Source organism: Maniola jurtina, chromosome 14 (assembly GCF_905333055.1).
Source record: "Maniola jurtina chromosome 14, ilManJurt1.1, whole genome shotgun sequence".
Lineage (NCBI taxonomy): Eukaryota > Metazoa > Arthropoda > Insecta > Lepidoptera > Nymphalidae > Maniola > Maniola jurtina.
The window spans coordinates 1,994,166-2,014,511 of record NC_060042.1 but is presented as its reverse complement, the minus strand read 5'-3'; the positions used below and the strand labels follow the sequence as shown (position 1 = coordinate 2,014,511).

The 20,346-nt window shown below is 37.3% G+C and overlaps 3 protein-coding genes across 5 annotated transcripts; 2 read left to right on the top strand and 1 right to left on the bottom strand.

The window, feature by feature from the left end:
* The first annotated feature begins 302 nt into the window (after positions 1 to 302).
* Positions 303 to 6,180, top strand: LOC123871581 (probable enoyl-CoA hydratase, mitochondrial). Its single transcript, XM_045915451.1, has 6 exons — positions 303 to 546; positions 2,403 to 2,579; positions 4,059 to 4,207; positions 4,712 to 4,916; positions 5,341 to 5,528; positions 5,898 to 6,180. The coding sequence occupies exons 1-6, from the start codon at positions 441 to 443 to the stop codon at positions 5,961 to 5,963; spliced, it is 891 nt and encodes a 296-aa protein (XP_045771407.1). The 5' UTR covers positions 303 to 440; the 3' UTR covers positions 5,964 to 6,180.
* On the bottom strand, positions 4,001 to 13,160 carry LOC123871584 (nucleoside-triphosphatase THEP1-like). 3 transcript variants are annotated; one of them, XM_045915458.1, is made up of 5 exons: positions 12,982 to 13,160; positions 12,638 to 12,894; positions 11,578 to 11,775; positions 10,791 to 10,910; positions 4,001 to 4,018 (listed from the first exon to the last, which is right to left on the bottom strand). In XM_045915458.1, exons 1-4 carry the CDS (start codon positions 13,022 to 13,024, stop codon positions 10,839 to 10,841), a joined length of 570 nt encoding a protein of 189 aa, XP_045771414.1. In that variant the 5' UTR covers positions 13,025 to 13,160; the 3' UTR covers positions 4,001 to 4,018; positions 10,791 to 10,838. The 3 variants fall into 3 exon arrangements, with proteins under 3 accessions (XP_045771414.1, XP_045771413.1, XP_045771412.1); XM_045915457.1 differs by lacking the exon at positions 4,001 to 4,018 and having other exon boundaries at positions 10,770 to 10,910; positions 12,982 to 13,158; XM_045915456.1 differs by lacking the exon at positions 4,001 to 4,018 and having other exon boundaries at positions 10,770 to 10,910; positions 11,578 to 11,778; positions 12,982 to 13,157.
* Positions 13,161 to 13,852: 692 nt separating this feature from the next.
* Positions 13,853 to 19,730, top strand: LOC123871771 (probable enoyl-CoA hydratase, mitochondrial). Its single transcript, XM_045915708.1, has 6 exons — positions 13,853 to 14,096; positions 15,953 to 16,129; positions 17,609 to 17,757; positions 18,262 to 18,466; positions 18,891 to 19,078; positions 19,448 to 19,730. Exons 1-6 carry the CDS (start codon positions 13,991 to 13,993, stop codon positions 19,511 to 19,513), a joined length of 891 nt encoding a protein of 296 aa, XP_045771664.1. The 5' UTR covers positions 13,853 to 13,990; the 3' UTR covers positions 19,514 to 19,730.
* The last annotated feature ends 616 nt before the right edge of the window (positions 19,731 to 20,346 follow it).

The following is a 20,346-nucleotide window of genomic DNA, read 5'->3' as shown; positions in this document are numbered from 1 at the left end:
AAATTTCCCTCTATTCTAACGAGTAACTAAGCAAAACAAAATAGTTTGGGAAAAAAACACAATTTAATCAATATTGTGTTACTCTTACTGCTTAAAACTTACTCTGGAGACGCTACTTTCGCATTTTTCATTGCAATATGTACTTATTAATGAAATAGTCGTATATAGGTAAATTAGTTCCACTAGTTTTCCGACATATTATAACGAAGTGGTTTACTTTTTTAGTCAGACTTTAATGCTCGTAAGCAAAAAGTTGAACTTTGAAATGGGGGGAAATTGTGGTACGCGAGTATGGCAATACAAATTGTGACTTTTCTTATCGTGTCGTTATCAACAAAGTGATATCAAAGTTCAATTTTTTATGAATTTTACTTTAGTTTTATCAGTTCAAGTCAATTTAACTTTGGTAGCATATTGTTAGTGTTCCAGAGGATATTAAAATGGCTTCAGTCGCTGCAGTGACCCGTGCATTATTAGGAAAAAGTGTTTTGAATACCGGGAGAGTTGCAACTGCGAATACCGGTTTCATAAAGTTTTACAGTACCGGTTAGTAACTAAGTTTATTTTTAACATAACCTAGAAGTTAGAATTATTATTGCGGGATGATTAATTCAATTTTATAAACTAAATAGCTTAAACCCATAGTTATAAACTATGCCGGATAAGAAGTTACCTACCGCTGCTATCATCAAATGATTAGGCACTCTTACAATGCCTTATAAAAATTATTACTATCTTTAAAAAATTTAGAATCTGGTAAATAGACAGACAGAAGTTTGTGTTGCTAAGTTGTAAGGTCTTAATATTGCCTTGACTTGTACAAACATTAGATGTTTTAAATGTAGATTTTGTAGATTGATTAAGATGTTGTGTCTTTTTAGCTTAATAGGCTCTTTGACTTTTTGGACATTGTTGGAAATCATTTTAAATTATTTTTATTGCATAAATGCATAATGCATTTATATTTTTCGGAAGATTTATATTAAGAATTAAATCAATGATAAAGTTTAAGTTTTGAAGAAGGTGCAAAAATGACAATGTAACAATTTTTTCCCCTACATTTTGCAGGATAAACCAAAAATGATTATGCATCAAAATAAATAAAAATCTGTTTTAGAATGTACAAATAAAACCCTTACATATGATACTCCACTTGGCATAGTTATCATACTTTGAAAATTGAAACAAATTTTAATTTCATGATTCTAGGTCAACGTGAAATATCCTATAGGTTTTCCTGACAGACATGATGGACATACAGACAGACAGACAGACACAAAATGAAGTGATCCTATAAGGGTTCTTTTTTCCTTTTGCGGTAGAGAACCCCAAAAATTAGTCAAATAGCCTATTTTATCTTTTATCTTGTGGTATGATGACATAATATGTGTTATACATTATGAATACTTATCTTATTTAAATTCTTGTTATCTCTCAAAATAACATAGTAAATAATAATATATTTGCTTGAGCGACTTCTTGATAATTGTTATCAGCCTTGTTTTCGAAGCCTAAATACTTTAAAATTCCTGTGGGAACTTTAGACTTTCCAGGACAAAAGTATAGCCTATGTTTCTGCACCATGTAAAAATATTGAAACGGATGATCCTTAAAAAATCCTATGGGATCACCAGGATTTAGGAATGCATTTCCTTACAGCATCAGGGTTAACAAGTTGGGTCCTCGAGGTCAACAACAAAGTCTTTACTCTGTATAGATACCTTCAATATCAATTTATAACCAATAGTTTCTAAATCCCATCAGCTTTGATGGTTAGGTCCCCTGCAGCATCAGGATTGAGGGATTGGAATCCAAATTTTTTATGGAACATCGTTGCAAAATTTCTCTATCAATTTAAAAAATATATGAAAATTGGTTTAGAAATCGCGGAGCTATTGATGCACATAGGTACCTCCATTCAGGAAAACACAACTCCATTTTTGAAAGTCGGTTACAAAAGTAGCCTATGTTACTCCTTGGTTAATCTTTTACTTGTCTGTGAAAATAGGTTCAGCCGTTCCGAAGATTAGCCTGTTCAAACAGACAGACAGGCAGACTAAAATTTTAAAAATGTGAGGTGCAGTTATGGTTCAGTTCAAATAACCATATGAGCTTAATATGAGGTAGTTATTTTGAAATTACAGACAGACACTTCAATTTTATTTATTAGTATAGTGTAGATAATCTTCTTGAAGTAGAACCTCCTTCACTGTCTTACCTGCGCCCTATTAATATAGCAACTTCTTATTGAAACCTCCACAGTACTGGCGTCTCTTGTATCAAGCATCTAGGGTTTTCCTCGCTGTAGTGAAATGAAAAGTTGTATGTTTTGCACAGCTGCAAAATTTACGCTCGAGCCTTTGCAATGTTAAACACTGTCAGATTTGTTATTCTTTTTACAGCACCTCAGTATGAGAACATCAAGGTAGACGTAGTAGGCAGCAAGAAGAATGTAGGCCTTATCCAGCTGAACAGGCCTAAGGCCCTGAACGCACTGTGCGGTGCATTGTTTAAGGAACTTGGTAAAGCAGTGGAGGAATTTGACACTGATGAAAAGATTGCTGCCATTATTATCACAGGTAAATATTTTTTATATTGGGAGGTCGAGAATTTGGTCCCAGGCAAGCATCTCTAAGTTATGTGCGTTTTAAGTAATTTATTAACACAATTACTTTAACGGTGAAGGAAATCATCGTGAGCAAACCTGCATGCCTGAAAGTTCTCCATAATCTTTTCAAGGGTGTATGAAGTCTGCCGATTCACACTGGGCCAGCATGTAAGACTATGGCCTACTAAACCCTTCTCATTCTGAGACAAGGCTTGTGCTTGTGGGTCGGAGATGGATTGATCATGATAAGGATGATTTTTAGAGTTCTGTACCCAAAGGGTATAAACGGAACCCTATTAATGTCACTCTGCTGTCTGTCTGTCTGTCCGTGTGTCACATGTCTCTAGCTTGTCGATGAAATGAGTTACAAACCTGAAATTTTGGTATTTGGTGTAGAATGTTGACCCAAAACCAAACGTTGACTATACCAAGTGGGTTATCATATCATATTATACTCTTCCTGTACATTCTAAAAGAGATTTTTATGCAAAATAGTTTTTTTTTAAATTTATATTGCAAAATATTGGAAAAAATACCTAAGTACGGAACCCTCGATGCGCGAATCTGACTCGCACTTGGCTGATTTTTTTTCATATTTAATGTACCCACTGATACTAAAACTTTGTGCAATTGGGTTTAGGTTATATTTTATAATATCTCTAATATCTCTATGGTTTTGTATCCAAGCGTCGTTGCATGCTCGGCCGCCGTGGAGATAGCGGAGAACAACGTCACCATCGTCATCAACTTACCCAAACTCGGAAACTACTGAACTGATTTTGATAGCTTTCACTATTAGAAAGTTATTTTATGCAGAATTAATATACAACTATATACTTTGTATGTATATTAAAATATCTAAGCCTGGCGGATCAATTAGTAAAAATCTAGATCCTTGTAATTTTAAAAACCTAAATCCACATGGACGAAGTCATGGTCATCATCTGTCATCAAGCAATCAACTAGCTGATGCCCACCACTTCGTTCGCGCGGATGTAGGTTTTTTAAAAATCCCGTGGGAACACATTGATTTTCCGGGATAAAAAGTACCCTATGTGCTAATCCGGGATATTATCTATCTCCAAACAGCCAAATCCGTCTAGTAGTTTTTGCGTGAAAGGATAACAAACATACACACAAACTTTCGCCTTTCTAAATTAACCCCCGACCCAAAAAGAGGGGTGTTATAAGTTTGACGTGTGTATCTGTGTATCTGTCTGTGGCACCGTAGCGCCTAAACTAGTGAACCGATTTTAATTTAGTTTTATTTGTTTGAAAGATGGCTTGATCGAGAGTGTTCTTAGCTATAATCCAAGAAAATCAGTTCAGCCGTTTGAAAGTTATCAGTTCTTTTCTAGTTACTGTAACCTTCACTTGTCGGGGGTGTTATAAATTTTTAATTTACACTTGTATTAGTGTAACTAAGTTCCATTATTTTTGAAACGCTAAGGTAACGAGAAGGCCTTCGCCGCGGGCGCCGATATCAAGGAGATGCAGGGCAACACGTACAGTGGTAACACACGGCAGGGCTTCCTGAAGGACTGGGAGGCCGTCTCCAACTGTGGGAAACCTGTCATAGCTGCTGTGAACGGATTTGCGGTTAGTACAGTGGCCGGCAAACAATTTGAGCATTGACGCGATTGGCTGGCGAGTGGCGCGTTCACGCGATTGGTTGATCGGTTGGCGCAAGTGCACGGGATTGGTTGAAACGTCGACTTTCGCTTCCCGGATTCGCCAACTTCCTCCCACTACACCTCTTCAGGTCCAAGTTGTTTGCCGTGCACTATACAACTCTAATTTTCAGTTTTCGTCACGGAAGTTGAAATTTATGAAGTAATCTAATCATCTGGATGTACGATAATTGTTGTTGTGAAATACTTGCATACTTTTTAACAACCATACCAATTCAAATGAGTGCACATATTTGTTTAAAGAATATTATAGTCGTATTAATCATGACTAATACCCCCCCTTTCCCCTCTAACTGAGCATACAGCTTGTGCTAGGAGTAGGTACGACAAATAGTGCATAAAGATTTGAATCGTGGATCTTTCGGAATTCTTGGCGTTCACTTATCTAATTTATTTATGTTTATATAAACAGCTTGGAGGAGGCTGCGAGCTGGCTATGATGTGTGACATAATATATGCTGGGGAAAAGGCCAAGTTTGGTCAACCCGAGATCAACATCGGCACTATCCCCGGTGCAGGCGGCACCCAACGCCTGCCCAGATACGTCGGCAAGTCCAAGGCTATGGAGATCGTGCTCACCGGGACCTTCATTGACGCGATCGAGGCGGAGAGGATGGGTGAGATATCACTAAATAAAATAATAGTCTCCCCATGGCAGACAATCTCCACAGAGCTTAACCATCTGTGTGAGAGATATTAAAGTACACTAGTGTGTGCGCTAACCCTCTTCCTTCACTCCCATAGTCCAATGGGACGGTAAACCGACGAAACCGGATAAGCGCAGAACGCGATAACTTTACGCGTTCTCTAAGGTACGAGGTTGGAACCATTGGTGGTTCAGCAACCTCCTAACTCCAGGCTATTACTGATACTAGACTACTTTTTACCCCGGAAAATCAAAGAGTTCACGCAGGATTTTTTATAGACCAAAGTCCACGCGGACGAAGTCACGTGTATCACCTAGTCAAAAATAAAAATTTCTCTACAGACAGCGATAACTATAAAATTTCCAACACAATGTACCTATTTAAAATGTCACAGGTCTAGTAAGCCGCGTGTTTCCCGTCGAGAAGCTTCTAGAAGAGACCATCAAGTTGGCAGAAAGAATTGGAACACACTCCCCCCTCATTGTGAAGATGGCTAAACAGTCTGTGAACCAGGCGTATGAAACTACCCTCAAGTCTGGTTTGCAGTTTGAAAAGTCTATCTTCTATGGAACTTTTGCGACGGTGAGTATGCAGTTTTTTGTGGCATAACAATCTGTTAAGCTTGGTGGGATGCCTTGAATTGGCACAAATCATAACTGTCATTTTCATGGCACTCCTTTTCGAGCATACTCATATAATAATATTATGTCCATTTCAGTGCATATTTGCCTTCAAGTCGGAAATTTTGCATCTGAAATCTTTGGTAGCCAATGATCTCTATGCACTACACACTAAATTGGCCAGCCCAAATATAAACTTCAGTGCAAGTCTTTTAAGCTCGTGGCCAAGTGTCATTTCTACTGTGTCACAGTTTTGTGTTATACACGGTTTTAGTTCAGAATGGCCTTTCTGTATATGACGGTTTCTCATAAAAATATTTTATCTTCACAGGAGGACCAGAAAGAGGGAATGACTGCATTTATTGAGAAGAGAGCACCTAACTTCAAGAATAATTAAGATTTCCTAGCGACTCTGCTATTCAGAAATGAATTAAATATTGTATAAGCGCCAACCACTTTGCTACAAACATCATAATTTACAATCAAGGAACTTTTTGTAGAAATCTATGAGGAATTTAAGGGAAAATGCAATATTGCTCTTTGTAAAAAAAACCGTTACTGATTATGTATTTATTTACTGTTTTATATAAAAAAAATATGTTATTTTTATAAAAGTTATTTTATTCCCACGTTCCTATAATATGTACCTATAGTTCGCGACAGGTCGACATGGCAACCGGGGTGGGGACGCCCCGCACACCTGCACAGTCCCATGGACCCCACGCTAACCCGTGCGGGTGTCAAAATGCGGACTTTGTCTAATCAAAAGCATCAAGACAAAGTCTGGATGTCTGCATTTTGAAAAACCCTTCGTTAGATAATACCATTATATATTGGATAGAATCAGGCGTTACTTTGCGGAAGTTCATGTTTAGCAAGAAACAGTTAAAAATTATTTTGCTATAATCCGCCAACAGAAAAAATCTGTATGGTCAAACATGCAGTTACAAGCTAAGCACCGCTTAGCTCCCTAACCAAGCAATAAAGCCAAGTTCCCAAGCAAGCACTGCCAAGTGCCACCACCACTCACATGCACCACCACACAAGACTTTTCCACTAATCTCGACGCATGTTTCGCCCCGACACCGGAGCATCCTCAGGAGATTTCGACTTTACAATGCTGTATTGTCAAGTTGACTTGCTCTCCTGAGGATGCTCCGGTGTCGGGGCGAAACGTGCGTCGAGAGTAGTGGAAAACTCTTGTGTGGTGGTGCATGTGAGTGGTGGTGGCAGTGCTTGCTTGGGATCTTGGCTTTATTGCTTGGTTGGGGAGGTAAGCAGTGCTTAGCTTGTAACTGCATGTTTGACCATACAGATTTTTTCTGTTGGCGGATTATAGCAAAATAATTTTTAACTGTTTCTTGCTAATACCATTATAGTCCACGGCAAAAGTAGAGTAACTAATTATTGTCTCTGATACGTCGAGACTTCATCATTCATTTTTGATTCTACTTTGTACCATTGTACAACACTCCCAATGCACATTGCACACTCCATACTCTTTGTCTACTTCCTGTGGTCTACTTCTTCTATATGCTGTAAATTGTCTATGGTGTTAAACATGAAAATATTTTTTTCGAGTGAATTAATTAAAACAAAGATTTAGAAGCAATATTCTGTAAAAAACGAAGTAAATATTCACAGTTACGATTCATTTGACTATTTTCAATATTAAAATAACTTTCATTTTGTTTGTGAACTTATAAAATCGGAACGAACTACTTATAAAGCAAGATGAAATAAATTACGTATACTATTAGTAGGTTTTGCCTATAAAATTCAAGGTATTTACCGTCGTTTATTCTTATTTTCCTAAATAAAGAGTTAGTGAAAAATGCTAACAATTCGTTATACCATGAAGTGAAACATGAATGAAATAAAACATACTAGTCTGGGATATTTTGAACACTTGGATTGACAATGTTCTTCGATAACTTGTACAAAAACAGGCATATTATGCAGGAATTTGAAGACATAGAGGTGCATAAGACTAGTGTTTCGGTATTTGTGGCTCTCTTTTATCTAGAAATGCTGTACGTTTTGCTTATGACCCTGTCTATTCTGAACAGACTGAATCAGTTAACTTCTTGAATTAGTTAAGTAAGTATTCAATCTAAGCGCTTTACTTTGATGTTTGTTGATAGTATCAATAATAAAAAATATGTACTTCATATTATATGTCATTCATATTATGTTCACATTATCAAGATATAAGGAAATGCCTGAATTATTCAAATGCAGTTACAATGTTATGTGCGGTACCTAACCGGTAACACCATTCTCAATAAAAATATATAAACTTGACTAATGTACGGTTTGAAATCAGATGAACAATACGCAAACATAGCTTATAGGTAAAGCACAGACAAACATGATTTTTTATGCATAACATAACTACCCACAATGCAAACTACTCTGGGACTGCAATTGCTTGTATGGCATATTATTGTAATTGAACAGTTGAAAAGAGCAACTGCTGAGTTTCTTGCTGGTTCTTCTCGGTTGGAACTGCATTCCGAACCAGTGGTAAATTATTTGACAAATCATAAACACTTTAAAAGTTTATTTGAATTTATTCTATTCTATTCACACTATAAATGTGAAGTGCGTTTGTTTTTTCTATGGATTTAGTCCATAGAGTAGGATTATATTAAGTCAAAGACCTGGAGAGTGACACAGGCTGCTTTTTATTTTGGAAAATCAAAAAGTTCCCACAGGATTATTAAAAACATAAATCCTCGAGGACATCAGCTGGTAAGCTAAAAAATTTTGTCCCTTGTTTCAGTAAATAGTAAACAAAAATGAGTGCAAATGATGCCAATAGTGTGGTTCAGTGTTATGGATCGGAACCACTGTACCTGCTTGCAGAAGAGAATAACAAGGTCTACGTGGATAACTTCCTGCTGGAACAGCATCAGATTGACGGGCTTAGGTTTCTTTTCAATCAATTTAACAAGGTGAATTCATGAAGTTACTCATCTTTATCATCAACTGATAGATGTCCACTGCTGGGCATAGGTCTCTTATAGGGACTCAAAGCACATCATCACACTAATATTATAAAGGCGAAAGTTTTTGTTTAGCTTCACCTGTAACTTTATGACAATTTCAGATGTGAAAGTCAGCTCTAGCTCAGAAGAAGACTGGGACTCGGACGATTATTGGGTCCCTCATGAGTCACGTGACAGTGGATCAGTATCAACTCGATTACAGTGGATGTACTATGTCAAGAAAAAAATGGAAGAAGGGAACTTTTGTCCCATAGATGCCCATGTCGTACCAATGGCTGACCAAATAAGATATGCAAGAAAAATTAACCCAAAAGTGGAACATGAATCTGATGGACAATTTGATGATTTATCTGATGATGACAGTTGAGGGTTTATTTTAGCTTTCTTTTTTTTTTTTCTTTAAATCTGGCTTTACTCTGATTAGCCAATGTCAAGTTTGTGATATTTTCAAGTTATTGAATTTATACAAGTATGGACTCCGTCTGCGCCGGCGCCCGCCGACATACGCGCGGCGCCCCTTTAGAGCGCTTCCCAGTCAGTTCCACCACCAAAAAACACCAACTAACACAAAAACCAGCCACTCTTAACAAAAAAAAACACTCCAAACAAGCACAGCACGCGCGCCAGCAAACGCCATCGCAGACGAAGTCCTTTTAGCTTTCTAGAGATATATATAAATCAGTGATCAGTAGGTTGATTCCGGAAAACCTACATAAATCATTATTACAATCGCAATTGTTGTGATTGGCTGTAATACAACATAGACATTGTCTGTAAAAGTGTCTTGTGCGGTTTCGTTGAATGAGTAAACAGGGTTGTAATTCTATGGAGTAAAATCTGTGATACCGCGTACAGACTGACGCAAGGTAACATGCAATGAAAGAAGTTGCCCGCAACCTAACGTCTGCATCAATGTTAGATGCAGAGTCTTACATTATAACGGTCTAAAGTTACTAACCTAACTAGAAACTGTCGAGGTGTGACGACAGAATGCCTCCTTCACATCTCTCACATAGTTTTTATGCCTTCACTAAAATTAAAACGTAGATCAGTCCCAAATAGTAGAATTCACGCGTGACGACGAGGTCTGAGGTCTGAGGTCATCTTGCTGATGGTGCGCTGAATTCATGACCTAGCGGCATAGCCTTCGAAGCTGATTCGCTGCGCAAGTGAGTTCACCTATGCATTCGTTGGACTATGTAACAAGCATTCCAATTCGCGCGCAGAGCGATCCGCAATTTGCCCTTTTGGTGGACGGGTTTTTGAGACGCGCGAACACAAACCAAGTATGGACACATCTATAGTGTGTTTCATCGAATAGTATCTATGGCGTTATGTTGGCTCCCCTGTCTGTCCAAGTCATTGGCACCATATTTGCATAAGAAGACGCATATTTTGTTTATTTTCATTTGATTTTCCTGAATGAATGAAATGAAAATAGACAAAATCTGCGTCTTCTCATGCCAATATGGTGCCAATGACCACCCAACAGACAGGGGAGCCAACATAACGCCATAGGTACTACTAGCCGATGCCCGCGACTTCGCCCGCGTGGATTTAGGTTTTTTGAAATCCCGTGGGAACTCTTTGATTTTCCGGGATAAAAAGTAGCCTATGTGCTAATCCTGGATGTTATCTATCTCCATTCCAAATTTCAGCCAAATCCGTCCAGTAGTTTTTGCGTGAAGGAGTAACACACACACACACACACACACACACACACACACACACACACACACCCACCCACCCACCCACACCCACACCCCCACCCACCCACCCACCCACCCACACACACACACACACACACACACACACACACACACACACACACAAAGTTTCGCCTTTATAATATTAGTGTGATGTGATTCGATGAAACGCACTATAAGGAGCACACGGCGGAAACGATGCGTGTAGGTAGTAAGTTCGTGCGCGCGCTACATCCACACTGATGAAGTGCTCCTTCCAAATTACCTTGCATGTTATCTTGCGTCAGTCTGTTCCCACCATAATGTAGTACCTAGTAGATAATTGTATGGAGTAAACGATACATAGAAATATATGGCACTCGGATTTTACCGTGTCGTGCGGTGACTTGTGTAAAAAGGCTGTAATTGCGTAAATAATAATAACAATGTCATGTAAATATCCTGTAAATATAATTAATAGAATAAATACTTAAATAGAATTTGAGATTGTAATTCTTAGTTTAGTTTTTATATTTAAGTAGGTACCTATCAAATAATACAGAGGAAAAATTGGAATTATATTTTGATTGCTTTATATATTTCTCTTTCTATTTCTTCATGAATTGTATTTCTGTTGGCCCTTGTTACCTAAAAAACAGTAAGATGTGGTTAGTGCAATTAATCCTTGTTGCAATTAGAGCTTTCTGAGTTTGGTGCTTATTTTTTTTTGCTATTATAATTTGTGCTGAGATATCCAAAGCAACAGGTACTTTTAAAATTAATAGCGATGGGTGATTGTTAAAAAAAAAAACGAATGAATTGAACAATTTATTCTCCCAGGCCCACGCGCTAAGTAACAACTGAACAAATAGAAAAGAAGTTTTTCGGTAGAATAGAATAGAATAGATTTTTATTCAAATAGACTTTTACAAGGGCTTTTGAATCGTCAAATAATTTACCACTGGTTCGGAATCCCGTTCCTACCAAGAACCAGCAAGAAACTCGGCGGTTGCTCTTTTCAATTCTTCAATTTACAATAATATTCCATACTATACAAGCAATTGCAGCCCCGCGCATTGCTGGAGCGAGTCAAACCTTCAAGAGTCAAATGCTTTTTTATCATTTACATAATCTTCGATTGTGTAATAAGCTTTTGCCAGGAGCATACTTTTAATGGATATTTTAAACTTTTGTAAATGTCGATTGGTCAGTTGTTATTGTTATCGAATGAATCGCTCATCGCTATTTTGAAATGTAGATAACAATATTGGAAGTGTAGTGCCAAGTTTATATTACCTAAACTATGACTACTTACAATCCACACTTTGCTCCTACTATTGTTCCGAATAGACTCTATAAGAGGATCACTTTGTCTCACAGGTATTGTTGCCAGCACAATATTTTTTGAAGCTGGACTAAAGATTTCCTTTATTCTCGACTTGAAATTTGTACTGAAAAATTCCATCTTCCCTATCTCATCTATGACTAGGACGCATGTTTCATTATCTTCAGGCTTCTGGAAAAAAGCATCAAAATTAAATACTTACCCCAATTTTATTCATACATTTTTGTGATTACCTATCACTTTTCTTCATTTACTTATATTATCTTACACTAGAGCTTAGCTACAATCACACCTGCTGGCAAGTGATGATGCAACCTATGATGGAGTGCACTTGCCTAGATGTCTATTCACTCCTAACTTGAAGGTACCTTTACTAAAATCAGAAGGGAAAACTGGTGCTGGAAGTTCGAAGGTAGCAGTTCGAATTAGAAACGAGGAAGCAAATTGTGTATGTGTCTGCAGTATTTCGACTATGTCAATTGCAGACCCCAGACCATAATGATGCCTTGCAGTACAATAGTAGAAGGTGAAGGAGAAACCAGGTCAAAAGTTCTAGGGCATACTCTCCAAAATATGTTTTCAATCCTTTTGTATCTTTGATAGCTGTGAACTAATTTCTTAATATTTAGGTTTCCAAACAATACTTTACCTGTTTTAACAACAAATCTTTAATGTTTGTCGTAATAATTATACTACTCTAAAATTATTGCAATGCAGACTCATAAAAAGTTCAAAAAATAAAAACTGACTTCAATAACAAACACTAAAAAGTAAAAATAATTTAATGTATTAGGTACCGAATATATTAAGTATACTTACAAGAGTTAATGTAGTTCTATAATAAAAAATTTTTGAGCCAGTGCCAATTAGCTGCACAAACCTACTCTTGATATGGTTTGTGGCACCGACTCCAAAAAATATTATCTCTATCAAATATAATTTATTAATTATCAATTATAATATTATATCGCATCTAGAACTACATTAACTCTTGTTTCACTTTTTTTTTTAAGTCTGTTAAAAATATTACCATTCTCATAGATTGTAAAGCAATATTCTCAAATTCTTGTAGCAGGACATCATATTTTCCAACAGTATGTTGTGCCGGAGAGGAAAGTAAGCTCTTTTCTCTAGCTAATCTCCCGCGCTCTCCATTTAATGACACCACATCAAATCCCTCTCTTACTTGATTACGTCTAACCTCCTCTGTGAAGAAGCCGACTGTTTTCACTCCTTTCTCATTCAATAATAAACATATTTTTTTTGTCAAAGTTGTCTTGCCTACACCTGTAAATTTTTGGGATATTCTTCAATTAATTTGGCTTTAGGATCCAGTCACTATAAAGGAGTTGCAGCCAAAGTTTAAAAGCTAACCTGGGTCGCCGCTAAGTATGAAAAAATTTATTTTTTTCGCCATTATTAAATTGTAGTTTAATTAACCATTAGACAGCAGACTGTTCTATAACAATAATTGCTAAATTTGGTGAAATAAATTATGAATTGAATACCCAAATCTTCGCAATATCATAATTGAAAATTAAATACATACCTATGAAATTAATAAATAGAATAGAGTTGCCTATCGACTCGATAGTCCAATATCGAATATCGATAGACTATCGATTGTACCACACAAGTACTATGAAGGTTCCAAAAAACAATCGATAGTATCGACAGTTAAGGAAAAACTGACAGTAACTACTACATTACTATCGATAGTCACAGAGTACATTGAATATACGGTCGATAGTTCTATTTTCGATAGTATTGTAAAATTTATCAATAAACTTGCAATGTTACTTGTTTGGCGCTATCGATACTATCGATAGTTTCGCAAAAACTTTGACAATATTTTGTCATCTGTTATGACCATAGACAAAAATTGCGTTCTTTCGTTCTTTTATCTCGTATTTTTAAGCTGTGGTTAGGGATGCCACATTAGGAAATTTCCCTCTATTCTAACGAGTAACTAAGCAAAACAAAATAGTTTGGGAAAAAAACACAATTTAATCAATATTGTGTTACTCTTACTGCTTAAAACTTACTCTGGAGACGCTACTTTCGCATTTTTCATTGCAATATGTACTTATTAATGAAATAGTCGTATATAGGTAAATTAGTTCCACTAGTTTTCCGACATATTATAACGAAGTGGTTTACTTTTTTAGTCAGACTTTAATGCTCGTAAGCAAAAAGTTGAACTTTGAAATGGGGGGAAATTGTGGTACGCGAGTATGGCAATACAAATTGTGACTTTTCTTATCGTGTCGTTATCAACAAAGTGATATCAAAGTTCAATTTTTTATGAATTTTACTTTAGTTTTATCAGTTCAAGTCAATTTAACTTTGGTAGCATATTGTTAGTGTTCCAGAGGATATTAAAATGGCTTCAGTCGCTGCAGTGACCCGTGCATTATTAGGAAAAAGTGTTTTGAATACCGGGAGAGTTGCAACTGCGAATACCGGTTTCATAAAGTTTTACAGTACCGGTTAGTAACTAAGTTTATTTTTAACATAACCTAGAAGTTAGAATTATTATTGCGGGATGATTAATTCAATTTTATAAACTAAATAGCTTAAACCCATAGTTATAAACTATGCCGGATAAGAAGTTACCTACCGCTGCTATCATCAAATGATTAGGCACTCTTACAATGCCTTATAAAAATTATTACTATCTTTAAAAAATTTAGAATCTGGTAAATAGACAGACAGAAGTTTGTGTTGCTAAGTTGTAAGGTCTTAATATTGCCTTGACTTGTACAAACATTAGATGTTTTAAATGTAGATTTTGTAGATTGATTAAGATGTTGTGTCTTTTTAGCTTAATAGGCTCTTTGACTTTTTGGACATTGTTGGAAATCATTTTAAATTATTTTTATTGCATAAATGCATAATGCATTTATATTTTTCGGAAGATTTATATTAAGAATTAAATCAATGATAAAGTTTAAGTTTTGAAGAAGGTGCAAAAATGACAATGTAACAATTTTTTCCCCTACATTTTGCAGGATAAACCAAAAATGATTATGCATCAAAATAAATAAAAATCTGTTTTAGAATGTACAAATAAAACCCTTACATATGATACTCCACTTGGCATAGTTATCATACTTTGAAAATTGAAACAAATTTTAATTTCATGATTCTAGGTCAACGTGAAATATCCTATAGGTTTTCCTGACAGACATGATGGACATACAGACAGACAGACAGACACAAAATGAAGTGATCCTATAAGGGTTCTTTTTTCCTTTTGCGGTAGAGAACCCCAAAAATTAGTCAAATAGCCTATTTTATCTTTTATCTTGTGGTATGATGACATAATATGTGTTATACATTATGAATACTTATCTTATTTAAATTCTTGTTATCTCTCAAAATAACATAGTAAATAATAATATATTTGCTTGAGCGACTTCTTGATAATTGTTATCAGCCTTGTTTTCGAAGCCTAAATACTTTAAAATTCCTGTGGGAACTTTAGACTTTCCAGGACAAAAGTATAGCCTATGTTTCTGCACCATGTAAAAATATTGAAACGGATGATCCTTAAAAAATCCTATGGGATCACCAGGATTTAGGAATGCATTTCCTTACAGCATCAGGGTTAACAAGTTGGGTCCTCGAGGTCAACAACAAAGTCTTTACTCTGTATAGATACCTTCAATATCAATTTATAACCAATAGTTTCTAAATCCCATCAGCTTTGATGGTTAGGTCCCCTGCAGCATCAGGATTGAGGGATTGGAATCCAAATTTTTTATGGAACATCGTTGCAAAATTTCTCTATCAATTTAAAAAATATATGAAAATTGGTTTAGAAATCGCGGAGCTATTGATGCACATAGGTACCTCCATTCAGGAAAACACAACTCCATTTTTGAAAGTCGGTTACAAAAGTAGCCTATGTTACTCCTTGGTTAATCTTTTACTTGTCTGTGAAAATAGGTTCAGCCGTTCCGAAGATTAGCCTGTTCAAACAGACAGACAGGCAGACTAAAATTTTAAAAATGTGAGGTGCAGTTATGGTTCAGTTCAAATAACCATATGAGCTTAATATGAGGTAGTTATTTTGAAATTACAGACAGACACTTCAATTTTATTTATTAGTATAGTGTAGATAATCTTCTTGAAGTAGAACCTCCTTCACTGTCTTACCTGCGCCCTATTAATATAGCAACTTCTTATTGAAACCTCCACAGTACTGGCGTCTCTTGTATCAAGCATCTAGGGTTTTCCTCGCTGTAGTGAAATGAAAAGTTGTATGTTTTGCACAGCTGCAAAATTTACGCTCGAGCCTTTGCAATGTTAAACACTGTCAGATTTGTTATTCTTTTTACAGCACCTCAGTATGAGAACATCAAGGTAGACGTAGTAGGCAGCAAGAAGAATGTAGGCCTTATCCAGCTGAACAGGCCTAAGGCCCTGAACGCACTGTGCGGTGCATTGTTTAAGGAACTTGGTAAAGCAGTGGAGGAATTTGACACTGATGAAAAGATTGCTGCCATTATTATCACAGGTAAATATTTTTTATATTGGGAGGTCGAGAATTTGGTCCCAGGCAAGCATCTCTAAGTTATGTGCGTTTTAAGTAATTTATTAACACAATTACTTTAACGGTGAAGGAAATCATCGTGAGCAAACCTGCATGCCTGAAAGTTCTCCATAATCTTTTCAAGGGTGTATGAAGTCTGCCGATTCACACTGGGCCAGCATGTAAGACTATGGCCTACTAAACCCTTCTCATTCTGAGACAAGGCTTGTGCTTGTGGGTCGGAGATGGATTGATCATGATAAGGATGATTTTTAGAGTTCTGTACCCAAAGGGTATAAACGGAACCCTATTAATGTCACTCTGCTGTCTGTCTGTCTGTCCGTGTGTCACATGTCTCTAGCTTGTCGATGAAATGAGTTACAAACCTGAAATTTTGGTATTTGGTGTAGAATGTTGACCCAAAACCAAACGTTGACTATACCAAGTGGGTTATCATATCATATTATACTCTTCCTGTACATTCTAAAAGAGATTTTTATGCAAAATAGTTTTTTTTTAAATTTATATTGCAAAATATTGGAAAAAATACCTAAGTACGGAACCCTCGATGCGCGAATCTGACTCGCACTTGGCTGATTTTTTTTCATATTTAATGTACCCACTGATACTAAAACTTTGTGCAATTGGGTTTAGGTTATATTTTATAATATCTCTAATATCTCTATGGTTTTGTATCCAAGCGTCGTTGCATGCTCGGCCGCCGTGGAGATAGCGGAGAACAACGTCACCATCGTCATCAACTTACCCAAACTCGGAAACTACTGAACTGATTTTGATAGCTTTCACTATTAGAAAGTTATTTTATGCAGAATTAATATACAACTATATACTTTGTATGTATATTAAAATATCTAAGCCTGGCGGATCAATTAGTAAAAATCTAGATCCTTGTAATTTTAAAAACCTAAATCCACATGGACGAAGTCATGGTCATCATCTGTCATCAAGCAATCAACTAGCTGATGCCCACCACTTCGTTCGCGCGGATGTAGGTTTTTTAAAAATCCCGTGGGAACACATTGATTTTCCGGGATAAAAAGTACCCTATGTGCTAATCCGGGATATTATCTATCTCCAAACAGCCAAATCCGTCTAGTAGTTTTTGCGTGAAAGGATAACAAACATACACACAAACTTTCGCCTTTCTAAATTAACCCCCGACCCAAAAAGAGGGGTGTTATAAGTTTGACGTGTGTATCTGTGTATCTGTCTGTGGCACCGTAGCGCCTAAACTAGTGAACCGATTTTAATTTAGTTTTATTTGTTTGAAAGATGGCTTGATCGAGAGTGTTCTTAGCTATAATCCAAGAAAATCAGTTCAGCCGTTTGAAAGTTATCAGTTCTTTTCTAGTTACTGTAACCTTCACTTGTCGGGGGTGTTATAAATTTTTAATTTACACTTGTATTAGTGTAACTAAGTTCCATTATTTTTGAAACGCTAAGGTAACGAGAAGGCCTTCGCCGCGGGCGCCGATATCAAGGAGATGCAGGGCAACACGTACAGTGGTAACACACGGCAGGGCTTCCTGAAGGACTGGGAGGCCGTCTCCAACTGTGGGAAACCTGTCATAGCTGCTGTGAACGGATTTGCGGTTAGTACAGTGGCCGGCAAACAATTTGAGCATTGACGCGATTGGCTGGCGAGTGGCGCGTTCACGCGATTGGTTGATCGGTTGGCGCAAGTGCACGGGATTGGTTGAAACGTCGACTTTCGCTTCCCGGATTCGCCAACTTCCTCCCACTACACCTCTTCAGGTCCAAGTTGTTTGCCGTGCACTATACAACTCTAATTTTCAGTTTTCGTCACGGAAGTTGAAATTTATGAAGTAATCTAATCATCTGGATGTACGATAATTGTTGTTGTGAAATACTTGCATACTTTTTAACAACCATACCAATTCAAATGAGTGCACATATTTGTTTAAAGAATATTATAGTCGTATTAATCATGACTAATACCCCCCCTTTCCCCTCTAACTGAGCATACAGCTTGTGCTAGGAGTAGGTACGACAAATAGTGCATAAAGATTTGAATCGTGGATCTTTCGGAATTCTTGGCGTTCACTTATCTAATTTATTTATGTTTATATAAACAGCTTGGAGGAGGCTGCGAGCTGGCTATGATGTGTGACATAATATATGCTGGGGAAAAGGCCAAGTTTGGTCAACCCGAGATCAACATCGGCACTATCCCCGGTGCAGGCGGCACCCAACGCCTGCCCAGATACGTCGGCAAGTCCAAGGCTATGGAGATCGTGCTCACCGGGACCTTCATTGACGCGATCGAGGCGGAGAGGATGGGTGAGATATCACTAAATAAAATAATAGTCTCCCCATGGCAGACAATCTCCACAGAGCTTAACCATCTGTGTGAGAGATATTAAAGTACACTAGTGTGTGCGCTAACCCTCTTCCTTCACTCCCATAGTCCAATGGGACGGTAAACCGACGAAACCGGATAAGCGCAGAACGCGATAACTTTACGCGTTCTCTAAGGTACGAGGTTGGAACCATTGGTGGTTCAGCAACCTCCTAACTCCAGGCTATTACTGATACTAGACTACTTTTTACCCCGGAAAATCAAAGAGTTCACGCAGGATTTTTTATAGACCAAAGTCCACGCGGACGAAGTCACGTGTATCACCTAGTCAAAAATAAAAATTTCTCTACAGACAGCGATAACTATAAAATTTCCAACACAATGTACCTATTTAAAATGTCACAGGTCTAGTAAGCCGCGTGTTTCCCGTCGAGAAGCTTCTAGAAGAGACCATCAAGTTGGCAGAAAGAATTGGAACACACTCCCCCCTCATTGTGAAGATGGCTAAACAGTCTGTGAACCAGGCGTATGAAACTACCCTCAAGTCTGGTTTGCAGTTTGAAAAGTCTATCTTCTATGGAACTTTTGCGACGGTGAGTATGCAGTTTTTTGTGGCATAACAATCTGTTAAGCTTGGTGGGATGCCTTGAATTGGCACAAATCATAACTGTCATTTTCATGGCACTCCTTTTCGAGCATACTCATATAATAATATTATGTCCATTTCAGTGCATATTTGCCTTCAAGTCGGAAATTTTGCATCTGAAATCTTTGGTAGCCAATGATCTCTATGCACTACACACTAAATTGGCCAGCCCAAATATAAACTTCAGTGCAAGTCTTTTAAGCTCGTGGCCAAGTGTCATTTCTACTGTGTCACAGTTTTGTGTTATACACGGTTTTAGTTCAGAATGGCCTTTCTGTATATGACGGTTTCTCATAAAAATATTTTATCTTCACAGGAGGACCAGAAAGAGGGAATGACTGCATTTATTGAGAAGAGAGCACCTAACTTCAAGAATAATTAAGATTTCCTAGCGACTCTGCTATTCAGAAATGAATTAAATATTGTATAAGCGCCAACCACTTTGCTACAAACATCATAATTTACAATCAAGGAACTTTTTGTAGAAATCTATGAGGAATTTAAGGGAAAATGCAATATTGCTCTTTGTAAAAAAAACCGTTACTGATTATGTATTTATTTACTGTTTTATATAAAAAAAATATGTTATTTTTATAAAAGTTATTTTATTCCCACGTTCCTATAATATGTACCTATAGTTCGCGACAGGTCGACATGGCAACCGGGGTGGGGACGCCCCGCACACCTGCACAGTCCCATGGACCCCACGCTAACCCGTGCGGGTGTCAAAATGCGGACTTTGTCTAATCAAAAGCATCAAGACAAAGTCTGGATGTCTGCATTTTGAAAAACCCTTCGTTAGATAATACCATTATATATTGGATAGAATCAGGCGTTACTTTGCGGAAGTTCATGTTTAGCAAGAAACAGTTAAAAATTATTTTGCTATAATCCGCCAACAGAAAAAATCTGTATGGTCAAACATGCAGTTACAAGCTAAGCACCGCTTAGCTCCCTAACCAAGCAATAAAGCCAAGTTCCCAAGCAAGCACTGCCAAGTGCCACCACCACTCACATGCACCACCACACAAGACTTTTCCACTAATCTCGACGCATGTTTCGCCCCGACACCGGAGCATCCTCAGGAGATTTCGACTTTACAATGCTGTATTGTCAAGTTGACTTGCTCTCCTGAGGATGCTCCGGTGTCGGGGCGAAACGTGCGTCGAGAGTAGTGGAAAACTCTTGTGTGGTGGTGCATGTGAGTGGTGGTGG

What these genes read in the sequence shown, in the direction of transcription:
- LOC123871771 (XM_045915708.1), top strand. Translation starts at nt 13,991, where the DNA reads ATGGCTTCAGTCGCTGCAGTGACCCGTGCATTATTAGGAAAAAGTGTT. An exon ending in CATAAAGTTTTACAGTACCG is followed by an intron (nt 14,097 to 15,952) that starts GTTAGTAACTAA and finishes TTCTTTTTACAG; the next exon opens with CACCTCAGTATGAGAACATC. An exon ending in GATCGAGGCGGAGAGGATGG is followed by an intron (nt 18,467 to 18,890) that starts GTGAGATATCAC and finishes AAAATGTCACAG; the next exon opens with GTCTAGTAAGCCGCGTGTTT.
- LOC123871584 (XM_045915456.1), bottom strand. Translation starts at nt 13,024, where the DNA reads ATGGCGAAAAAAATAAATTTTTTCATACTTAGCGGCGACCCAG. An exon ending in CATACTTAGCGGCGACCCAG is followed by an intron (nt 12,895 to 12,981) that starts GTTAGCTTTTAA and finishes AAAAATTTACAG; the next exon opens with GTGTAGGCAAGACAACTTTG. An exon ending in CTTTACAATCTATGAGAATG is followed by an intron (nt 11,779 to 12,637) that starts GTAATATTTTTA and finishes GCTTTTTTCCAG; the next exon opens with AAGCCTGAAGATAATGAAAC.
- LOC123871581 (XM_045915451.1), top strand. Translation starts at nt 441, where the DNA reads ATGGCTTCAGTCGCTGCAGTGACCCGTGCATTATTAGGAAAAAGTGTT. An exon ending in TGCTGCCATTATTATCACAG is followed by an intron (nt 2,580 to 4,058) that starts GTAAATATTTTT and finishes TGAAACGCTAAG; the next exon opens with GTAACGAGAAGGCCTTCGCC. An exon ending in CTGCTGTGAACGGATTTGCG is followed by an intron (nt 4,208 to 4,711) that starts GTTAGTACAGTG and finishes TTATATAAACAG; the next exon opens with CTTGGAGGAGGCTGCGAGCT.